This window comes from Takifugu rubripes, chromosome 12 (assembly GCF_901000725.2).
Source record: "Takifugu rubripes chromosome 12, fTakRub1.2, whole genome shotgun sequence".
NCBI lineage: Eukaryota > Metazoa > Chordata > Actinopteri > Tetraodontiformes > Tetraodontidae > Takifugu > Takifugu rubripes.
Genome location: NC_042296.1, coordinates 7,444,561 through 7,455,871, shown reverse-complemented (window position 1 = coordinate 7,455,871; position 11,311 = coordinate 7,444,561). Strand labels below are relative to the sequence as shown.

The 11,311-nt window shown below is 50.4% G+C and overlaps 1 protein-coding gene across 1 annotated transcript; it reads right to left on the bottom strand.

Moving 5' to 3' along the window:
* Positions 1-119: 119 nt before the first annotated feature.
* Positions 120-7,384, bottom strand: LOC101075910 (uncharacterized). The gene is made up of 3 exons (XM_003969094.3): positions 6,827-7,384; positions 6,411-6,493; positions 120-5,483 (listed from the first exon to the last, which is right to left on the bottom strand). Exon 3 carries the CDS (start codon positions 5,092-5,094, stop codon positions 1,072-1,074), a length of 4,023 nt encoding a protein of 1,340 aa, XP_003969143.1. The 5' UTR covers positions 5,095-5,483; positions 6,411-6,493; positions 6,827-7,384; the 3' UTR covers positions 120-1,071.
* Between the last annotated feature and the right edge of the window lie 3,927 nt (positions 7,385-11,311).

The following is an 11,311-nucleotide window of genomic DNA, read 5'->3' as shown; positions in this document are numbered from 1 at the left end:
TGCTCATTCTCCTAACAACCGTGCAACATTTGTTATATATCATCTTAAATAATTACTCTTGCATGCCGTTTTAGTTTATATAACCATAAAAATGGTTTAAATCAAAGAGGGACATTAAATATTTAATACTTTTTTATTTGAGGGTTTTCAACAACGCACTTTTAGGCAAAGAAGAGGATAGTAATTTAGTAATAATATTACATGTTTTAGTTTTACAGAGAAAAAAAAACCACATCTGGACAGAACCTAATAATGATCTATGTGTTTACATGTATTTCATACAAAAACTGGGCATAACTGTGGCATAAAGGGAGCAGGTAAAAGGAGGTACAGTGTGTGTGGGGGGTATCACATCAATACATATACTCATCCCACGGTTGTACAAAGGCAGACCCCACTTTGTCCCCTCCCACCCATACAATACCAACGATGATTTAAAAAAAAGATACTTGGAGTAAAAAATAAAACGGAAAAAAATATATAAAATATAATACGAATTGTACAGCACACTTGCTTATTTTCCTTTTCAAATCCTGTCTCCTGCACGTCCGCAGATCTTTTTAACTAAAGTAGTGTACATTAAACACGTGACAACAATTCTCCTTTGTGGGGTTTTTCCCCATCTGCCTCAAACACATCAGCCTTTTGGAACCAGCAGGTTCTCCCACTGTTTAGAATTTTATTAGATTTGATGGGGAGGGCAGACAGACGTCATCTAATTGGTTTGATTTTTTTTAAAAGTGATCATTCTCCACATAAACACACACAGAAAGCCAGAGACGAAGACTATGTGCTTTAAATGTGATTAAAACTGTTGTGATTAAAACCAACGGATGTCAGACAGGTTCTAAAACATGGGACAGTGGTTCTGATTCTGAGACTTTTGAAGTCCGCTCCACCACCTCTGGAAGTCGGAGCTGGGGTGGAGCTCCGGGTTTATTACAGTAGTAACACTAAACCCCCCCCCCCCCGGTTCCCATCTGTTAAAAAACTGGCTAGCTCTGTTTGCTGCTCATTGTTAAAAAAAATAACATAAAAATCTAGTCTAGAAAACGTAGGGTGGTTCTGTTTTTACTGGCTGTAGTCAGTCAGAACTGTTGATCTCTCTGGCTGGACCAGAACCGGGACCGCTAGTTGGACCGGAGAATGGCCGCTTTCCAAACGCGCCGGCTTCATCAGTTCCCAGTGCTGGTCCATGCCGTTAGCTGCCATCCCCCGACAGGAGAACCTGTGGCGGGCCAGAAGCCCGGGGTTCCAGAATCGGTGTCTGCATCTGCAGCACTGGAACCGTTTCAGGTGCTGGCCCCTGTGTCTCAGGGCCCTGTGCAACGAGCTGCTGCGCTTCCCGCAGACCTGGCACCGCAGGCGGGCGCGGCGACCCGAGTTCCTCGGCGGGTGTCTGACGGCGTAGTGCACCAGGAGGGAACCGTGCTTGGCGTAGGTGGCGCTGGGACAGACGGGACAGAGGAAGCGCTTGATGGGGATGTCCATGGAGGTGAGGCCCACCACTCGCACCGCCCCCCCGCACCACGACTTGACATTTATCACGTCGCTCTTCATCTTCAGCTGGGCCAGCATCTTCTTCTTGTTGAGCTGCGCCTGCAGCTTGCCCCTCCTCCTCTTCAGCATCAGCAGCTTCCTGCGCGTCTCCTTACTGAGGGGGACGCCCACCAGCTTCCCGTCCCTCATGATGCTGTGGATCACCAGCCGCCTTTTTTTCTTCCTCGGCTTTTTTGTGTTTCCATGGCGCTTCTGGAACGTTTTGGAGCGGTAGTAAAAAGGGTGCTGCTGCTGCTGCTGCTGCTGCTGCTGCTGCTGCTGCCCGTCGGCACCGTGAGGAACATGGGAGGAACCAGCGAAGGCGGAACCTGACCCGGAGTCATAAAAGAGCGGCGGGTACGCGGCGGGCTGGGGCTGAGTCACGCGCTGGCCGCTGCGGTCGATGCCGTGCTGGGACAACTTGTGGCGCACTAAGCTGTTGGAGTAGGCGAAGGCTTTGCCGCACACTTCACAGCGAAAGGACTTTCCCAGCCCGACCCGGCCACCGTGTACAGTCTGCTGGTGCGCCGTCAGGTCGAAATAGTGGCGGAATGACTTCCAGCACACGGTGCAGGTGTAGAGCCTCTGTGAGGGCGTGCCGTGGATCGGAGATTTCTCGCCTTGGGAGCAGGACGAGAAGAAGTCGGAGTTGGCCGCGTTGGTCACCTGACTGACGGCGGCGGCGCCGCCTTTGACTCTCCTACCCTGGTTGTCGATCTCGCCCCTCCGGTGGAGTTTCCCGTGTCTCACCAGGCTCTGAGCGTAGGCGAACATCTTCCCACACAGGTTGCATTTGTAGTTCTTCTGCCCAGAATGCACCGTCAGGTGTTTGGTGAGGTGAAAAGGCTCCCGGAACAGTTTGCCGCAGACCTCGCAGGCGTGAGACTTCTCCCCCGTGTGGACGCGGTTGTGTCTCCTCAGGGTCTCGGCCCTCCTGAAACGTTTGCCGCAGATCTGGCAGCAGTAGGGGCGCTCGGAGCCGTCGCCCGGAGGAGCCGGGCTCCGCCTCCTCCTGACGATGCTGTTGGGGTCCCTCTTCTCTCGGGGCTTCCTCGGCCTCCTGGGCTTGACGTGGGGCTGGCCGGGGTGGGTCAGCGGGATGGTGGAGCCGTTGAGGCCGGAGGTCGAAGAAGGACCGTCTATGTTAAACCCCAACCCCCCCAACAGGCCTCCGATGATGTCCCTCCTCTCTCCTTCCCGACCTTCTGTGTTGATGTCACAGGAAGCCGCCGCCGCCGCCGCGATGGCCGACATGGCGCTGCTGGTGACCTCATCCTCCGAATCATCCAATAGGGAGGAGAGCGGGAGGTGGGGCTGCGGCGGCTGGTGGTGATGATGCTGCGGCTGCTGCTGCTGCGGTAGCGGCTGCTGGCTCTGCGGGTGGGGGTGGAGGGTGGGGGCTAAAGGGGCTTTGCGGAGAGTTTGGCTGCCCATGTCACTGGCGAGCGAGCTCACCGAGTACAGTGATGAAGACTGCCGTCTGTAGTCGTCCACGCCCCCGCCGCTGTAGGACGACTGGCTCTGGTAGCGGCTTCTGGAATAATCTGTTGCATATTTGTCGTTCGCCAGCGAGGCCCCGTTGTTGGAAATGGCTACTCTGTCTCTCCCACCTCCCATCTTACCGCTGCCGGGGCTGGAAGAGCTGCTCCTCCCGCTCAGGTTTTTGTTTTTGGAACTCCGGGGGGGTTTTCCACACGCACCTGAGGCAGCGTGGTTGAGGAGGGAGGTGCTCTCCCGGAAGCAGCGCCCGCAGGCGGGGCAGCGGAAGGGCTTCTCGTCGTGGATCTTCTCGTGTCTCGTCAGAGATTCCCGACGATTGAAGGACTTTTGGCAGATGTTGCAGACAAACGGTCGGTTCTCGGAATGGGTCACGCTGTGCTGGATCAGGTGACCCCGCTTTTTAAACCTCTTCCCACACTCGCCGCAGCAGAATATCCGCTCGGGGCTGGGGGACTCACAGTTGGACTTCCTGCTTTGGCTTTCGGGCGTCAGGCCGTGGCTGCGGAGATGCCTCCGGAGGCTGGAGAGGTGGGTGAAGGTCTTCCCACACTCGCCACAGTGGTACAAGGGTTCTGGCTCAGGCTGGCTGGCCACGCTGCTGCCACGCGTTTCCTGGGATTTGGACAACTGTGGGTTACCGTTGGCGATGAGCACGGAGGTGGGGTTGGCCGGAGGGGCCGATGAAGAGGAGGAGACGGTGGAGGAGGACTGCTGCGACGACGGCGAGAGGAGGGAGGAATGCTGCGGCTCGCTTCCAATGCTGCTGATCCCGGACGCGGCCCCCACCAGGCCCGTGGAGGAGCTCTGGCTGTGCCCGTTGGAGCTGCTGCTGCTGCTGCTGCTGCTGCTGCTGTTGTTGTCCACCTTCCGCTGCGGCAGGTAGCCCGCCATAGCCTTCTTCCTCCTGCTGCCTCCGGCGGACGACGAAGACGAGGCGCTGTCTCCCGCCTTCCCCGCGTCGTCCTTGGAGAGGGACAGGTGGAGGGGCAGGGGGAGGGGGAGGCCGGCCTCTTGTTGCATCAGTGAAGCGATTTGGTTGGAGGAGAGGACTGGAATGCTTTGGAAATCAAAGCCACCCAGAGGGGCGGGCTGGGGTGCCGGGTGGAGAGGGTGCGGGTGGTGCGTGTGACTGTGAGGGTGAGATAAGGCGTGAGGGGTGAGCTGCTGCTGCTGCTGCTGAGGCTGGGGGGCTGTGTGGCTGTGAGACGAGTGCAGAGATGGGGCGGGGGCCAGCGTGGCGTTGGAGTCGGTGGTGCTCTGGCTCAGGCCCAGACCCAGGTGATTATGGGTTCCCTGCTGGACGAGGAACTGCTCCAGGCTGCTGTTGGTGGGGACGCCAGAGAGGAAGTACTGGTTGGCCGCAAGCATACAGCTGAACTGCTGGTGGAGGCTGCGAGGGTCCGACTGGCCCACTAAGGGGACGGTAGTGCTGCCAGAGGGGTTATTGGAGGCCGAAGAAGAGGTGGAGGGAGACGCTGAGGAGGAGCAGGGGCCAGGGGTCGCCTGGGGGACAGAGAGGCCCGGGTGCAGTGGGGGAGGTGGTGGCGCCGGCGTGACGACTCCACCAATGACGCCCGTGCTTCCTCCGCTGCTGCTCCCACCAAAGTCAAATCGTCCCATCCCGGAATGGAGCTGCTCCTGAGCTAAGGCAGCCTCAGCCGGGTGGAACGGCCGCAGGAACTGGGGATATCCAGAGGAGCTCCCGCTGCCGCTCCCGCTGCTGCTGATCTTACTGGACTTCCTGGAGCTGTGGGACGAGGAGGACGACTGACTCTGATGGCTGATGGAAGGCGCGCTCATTTTGGCAAACAGGGAGGAGTCGGCGAAAGCATTACTCCGAGAACTCTGAAGCGATCCCAGTCCCAGCCCGGACAGGAGGCTTCCCGAGGTGTCAGCGGAGGGCTGATGCTGCTGTTGGAGCTGCTGCTGATGCTGCAGCTGGACCTGCTGCTGGTGGCTCAGCTGCCGTTCTAATCCAAGGCCTTTGAACTGGTGGGCTTGGTGTCCACTAAGCATCTCTAAAATGTCCATGGGGTACTTGCTGAACTGGAACATCTCCCAATCCAGCTATGGCTAAGCCTAAAGGTGCTGGAAAACAGCAGTGAGCCCTTGTCACACGGACAGACTGTGACTTCAGTCCTGGTGCGAGTGCTGAGGTATCCTGGTGTTCTTCCCACCCAAACAAGTCACAATAATCCCCCAAAAGCTTCTGTCCAATTGATACTCTGGAGCCTCTAAGTGCTTCAGTGGTGCGTTACAAAAAGTCCATAAATAGGTAAATAAACTAAACAATACTATAAAAAGCAGTCTTTAGTGTTCCATAACAGCAGGCTGACTCTTCAGATCAGCTCAGCGGGTCCCACGAGGAGGAGTTTGTTACTTCAGTGGAGGAGGAACCATCGCTTCACGAGCCCTCCGTCCCTCCGTGAAGATCTTCAGACGGCCTAACGGGTCAGGAGAAACAACGAATGAGTGATTCAAGCGCCACTTTTTCTGCCATCACGCCTGAAAACAAAATCTTACAAACAAGATGACGGTCCCCCTAAAACAGATGATAGCGCCAAGCGTGACACGGCTGAGAAAGACACATTTAATCCGGACAATAATGATGCCGCCAGACAGATTTGTAGCATGAACCTTTGTTTATTACACTGTAAAAAATGCCAGTGAAGAGGCAGTTATCACAGAGTAATGCCAATCAAAGGAAGAAAGCTCAGCTTCTGCAGGACGCCACTGCTCATCACTGCTGGCATCTCCAATTAATAACGCGGGAGGTTTGAAGACTGACACTGTCAATTCTCCTCACCAATTGATTAAAATCCTCCAGGTGGGAGATTTGGTGAAATAGAGGAGGGTGGAATTGATGAAGCTAACTTACAATCAATAACACATCGTTTGCATTTATCATCACCTTAACGGTATAAAAGTTCTGTTCTGGTTAAAAAAGAGACTCCATTCAAGTCCAACTTTGAGATATATTGTGAATCAAACAAAGAGAAAAAACACGCAAAAGATACACAGGAAGAACAAAACCCACTTGTTACTTGATTGTTTGAAGGATTCACTGATTTTATTTGTTGTTTATGGGAATCAGAAAGCAAAGAAGCTCGAATAACATAAAAGCTGTAAACAAGCAACGATGCTATCTGATTAATGACATTGAACCGAAATAAATCAACTTTCAAACTGATGCACATGGGGAAACATTTGTCCAAACTTAATAAAAGAGTTAAAATCCTCCCTTTTCCCATATTTCAGAACAATGCTTGAACTTTCCCTGGAGTTCTAGTTGGAAGGGACGCAGCTCATTAAGCTAACAGAACTTTTTTTTACCGTTTGCAGGAGTCCGACTGTGTTTTGTTCCTTCTTACCGGCAGATTCGCGGATCCTGACGGGGCTGGTTGTCCGCTGCGGATGGTTGGCTTCCTCCGCCGACAAACCTCCGGTCGACAGCCTGAAAGATGCAGCGATGACCGCACAGGTTAGACGGATACTAATGAGTGTCGCTGCCCACTGTTAGCATCCATAATCACCCTGGCAGCGACAGGAACAGCCCAAATTCTCAACCTACCAGCGCAAACTGGCATTTTCCCCACACGTCCCACCAGACACTCTCGGACAAACAACTTAAAAACGCGGCCAACTGTGTTAAAACCCCACAATTGTCCACAAACACGCTCCTCAATGCGCATAGCAACCTAGCTGAGCTGCTAGCCTCGCCTAGCTTGCCAGCTAACGCATTAGCCGCTGTAGCCCTGCTGGGGGCGGCTTTTGTTTTTGTTTTTACCTGCTAGCGTTCTTCCACTGGCTGCGGGGGGAAAGCCCAGAAACATCGGGGCTAGCGGGCATAAACATGGAGCAGGGAGAGCACCGCAGAAGCAGGGTCCCTGGTGCCTGTCAGCGGGGCCTTATTCTTCACCCATGGAAAAACACCGTGAAAGGCCCGACTCCCCATCGGCCCAGGGGCTGCTTTTCACTCGCTAACAAAAACTGTTTCCGCTGTCCTGAGCTCTTATGTCCATTGTCTGGCGCCGGTGTCCGGCCGCTCCGACGGTTCCCGGGTCCTCCCCGCTCGAATGGCGCCTTTGTTTCGCGTCTGTGCCTATTTCTCCCCTCTTTTCTCCACACTTGGCCGTTTTCCGCCCTTGTCGGTAGTCGGTGCCCCCCGTCGGTAGACGACGGCTCCTCCGCTGCTGCTCGGGTTAAAATGGTCGTTTCCTGTCTGCATAATGGTTCCGGGTAGAACCAGGCGCGGGTCGGTGGGTCCGGCCGCCGATCCTCCGCTCACGCCGACTGCGCGTGTGAAATCTGCTGTCTAACCGACATGCTGCTCGTGGATGGGGAGACAGCGTGCGCGCGGACACGCGCACACGCCTTTTGCACGCCTAAAGGATCCTGACATCGCGCCACAGTGAGACGGGCGTGCGCGTCTGTTTTCACAGCAAGCGTGTGAAATGTTAATTAGTCAATTAAGGATCATTAAGGCGCATGCTGCATAAACTGCCCCGTGCGTGCGCGTGCGCGTTGTACTACAATGGGAAAATTGCCAAGAGCGCAGTGAGGGATATTGATAATCATCACAATATAAAGGGGAAATAAAATGTTTTATTTGTGGAAAATAATGACGTCACTCTTCAGAATTAATCACGTCTTATTTATTAAGGACCCAAATAAACACAATTTGGTTAAAATAAATGGTGAATCAGTTTAAATAAGTGATATACAGAACGCGGCTTCCATGGAAAATGCTCTGATCCTCTGCAGCCACCGTAGGTTCCCCGACGTTCCTGCAATCCTCAATTCCACCACTAGATGCCACCAGATTATCCACAATGGAACATTCAATTCCAGGTTAAGATGCCGCAGGATGCGCGCCCTCTGGTGGCTGGCTGCACTTTAGGCCTGAAAGCAGACATTTCCATACATTGTCATCATTTTGACGCTATGGCGCTGCCTTTTTTGTCCAGATGATGTCACCAGCACTGGATTTTTTTTTGGCTGACTTTGAAAGTCGACGGAGGCGGGGGGGAGATATTTATGCGACTGTGGGCTGGGTTGGCTTTGATGGGTGTGTTTTCTCTCCCTCCACAGCCATAAAAGTATTGATTGGTTGAATGTTGCTGCTTCAGGTTTCCCGCCGGCTCAGCTCTTATTTAATTGCTGTGTTGCACTAACACACTGCAGGTATGTAAATAATTACATAAAGTAAAGCACAATCTATAAAACCATTTAAACAATACATCAGAGCTGCTCTCTGGGTGGGTCTGAAAGGTCAATGAGCCGTTCCGCTCGAGGAACGCTGCCTTCATCCGCTCCTGCAGTTTAATTCTGCTCATTTTAATGACCAATTCAGCCTCTGCTGCACAAAAGGTTTAAAAAATTGGCTTCATCGCAGCAAAGAATAATCTAATTTGTTTTCTCCATAAAAACACGGCCAAATGCCATGCTAGCTCATGGAGGGGGACCCACCTCAATATTCCCATCAATAACAGTCAGTAAAGAAGCTTGTTAGCATCTATTTAGCATTTTAGCATGTTTAATCCAGTAGTTGGAAAATGTCTCAACTATACAATTTGCAATGAACTGACAAGGATTAAAGTGTGTGTTTGTTTTTTTTAATTATTATTTTTATTCTTATTCTTAAACAGTAGATTTCTACAAATGCAAGAATTAATCACCAATAACAAAAGGATTGCACATCAGTGTGACCTTTGTTTGGATATTCTTGGAAACAGACATATACGGGGTGTAATAAATAAATATATCATACAGTTTGAGGTATGCAGAGTAGCTTCAACAATACAAATTTGCCCACCTAACCCCCCCACCCGCCTCCTCCAGTGGTTAACACACGCTCACACACACACACACACACACACACACACACGCATACACACAGACACACACACGCATACACACAGACACACTTTTACCAGGGGAGCATTTAGCTGAACATGGGATACATCAGCATCAGGCCTTTATGAGGAGAAACAAGACATTAAAAATACAACAGATATTCATGTGTCATTGGCCCCGCCCACCAGACCCCGCCCCGCAAACAGACTCCGCCCCACCTACAGACTCCGCCCCGTTGTTTTCTTCCTCTCTCCTCTAAAAACACTTTTCCCAAAACTTCAAACCACTTTTATAACTTTAGGCTTGAATTCAGTTAAAATGAGACAAATCCAAATAGCGTCCTCATCTCAGCTCCACGACAAAAACATCCCTTTTCTCAAAATCTAATAAATAAATAAAACATTTTTAAAAAAGGTCAGACGGCAGGCCATTAAAGTTTCATCAGAGTTGATATGGACACGTCAATGCCTCAAAAAGTGGCTGAAGGTTTGGTCAAAAATGAGGATCGGCATTCCCAAGAAGAAGAAGACACAGAGCTACGTACACAAATGAAAACACACATTTACACACAACGCTGTGACATCAACACTGGCCTCTGACACGGTCATGCGGTTCCTCTTTTCTCTGATTGCATCGGCTCTTTTTTTCTTCTCCGAAACACAAAAGGTTTTTCTTTTTTTTTGTTGGGTTTTTTTTTCAATTCCACTAGAAACTTTGAATATTGAAAATTCAAGATTATACATTAAAATACACAGTTGTTAAAAAATAAATACATGTGACAGGAAACAAATGTCTGGTCGGGGGGGGGGTAATTGCACGTGAATTGTTGCAGGAAGTGACCCTCGTCTGTCAATCACCCCGCCTCAGGTCCATCTCACAGCCAGAGAAAATTAAAGAGAAGCTGGTAAATGCAGAAAACATGACATCATGGCGGCCTCCTTCTCTGCGTCACCCATTGAAACCGCAACGTTTGGATTTTGGATTAAAGTGTGGGAGAGAAAAGGATGAAGATGAGCAGCAGACGCTGTACAGACACACAACAATGATTCAGTTTAGCCCTTGAAGTGTGAAGTGTGTCCCTCGTCCCCCCTCCCCAGTGTTGCCCCCCTCACAGCAGCTGAATAGCGAGTTAAAATGGCGTTGTAGCACGGGAGCAGGGTTTCAAACCCTCGACTTTACAAACTCATGAGGAGTTTTCAACAGTGGCTGAGTCACATTTGATCACTGGGTGGGCTATTAAACCGACAGGACCCCCCCAATAGAACGAGTAAGTTAGCTAACTAAGCTAGTCAAGGTAACTTGTTGAACAGTCTCTGGTGCTGATGTGTGGGAACAAAATTCAACCTGACAAAAATACTCAGGATCTCACCGTTACTCAGAGTTCACAAGCGTTGAAACCAGATCAGATTTAAATGATTCCAATAATCATGAAATCAACACAAACACAAAACTATTTTCTAAGAATTTTGTGGTAATTATGTTTTAAACTATGTGGAAATTGAGTTCAAGGTTAAAAGGTCAACAATTAAAAGAGTAACAAGTCATAATGATGGTTTAAATGTGGTTTCCCAAAACTTTATATAAAATATATATTTTGGATTCGGGGGTCCTGTGCGTTTAATGTACTAGACCACCAGTGCGCATGATTCCAACGTGTTTTGTAATTATTATGAAAAAGGGTCACAGCACAATGATTCATAGATGATAAACACCCACTAAAGTTCACTGTACAAAGGCTTCAAGTTAGCGAGAACTGTACTGTACTGGATTTTCCTCTGGAGGCCCAGTCACCCCAGGAATTAACAGCTCACTAACATGCTAACGTGCTAGCGTTGTCAATCATTCTCGTTTTATCTGAACTGGACTTCTGCTCACAGATGTAGCAAGTCTGCTGGCAAACCGAACAATTTTAGTGAAGGTAATGCATTTCCACCAGAGGTTTACATTCTGAAAACGGAAGTTTAGCTTTTAGGATATCGAATAATCACAATCAGTTCAAGGAAATTCACATTTTTTTCAGCTGAAATCTGACTTTAGTGCTGGTGTGACTGGGCCTGTAGCAGCAGCCTGTGTTGGTGAAGGGATCTGTCACACTATAAATGGCTTTTATTTCAAGTGTTTTGTTGCGTTGTTGTCCAATTACGCCGAGACAGAAGGGAAGGGCAGCTCAGATGTGTCAAACTGGCCGTCTAAGGGCTAAATAGGAGTTTCAGTCTAGGATACACAAAGTCTTACAGGGCTCAGTAGTGATAATAATACTACTATTAAAGTTATTATCAGGTTAGTTTCATACAAAAGCAACGTGTTTGGTTTTAAATACTCGTATAAATACAAAGACAAGCAAACCCGCCTCAGCGCTCCCAAACATCCGCCGTGAATTCCAAGAGCTCGCGAGGGCGGTGCGATCAACCCCGGT

Bases quoted from the DNA above. Each gene is read 5' to 3' on its own strand.
- LOC101075910 (XM_003969094.3), bottom strand. From the start codon at position 5,094: ATGTTCCAGTTCAGCAAGTACCCCATGGACATTTTAGAGATGCTTAGT.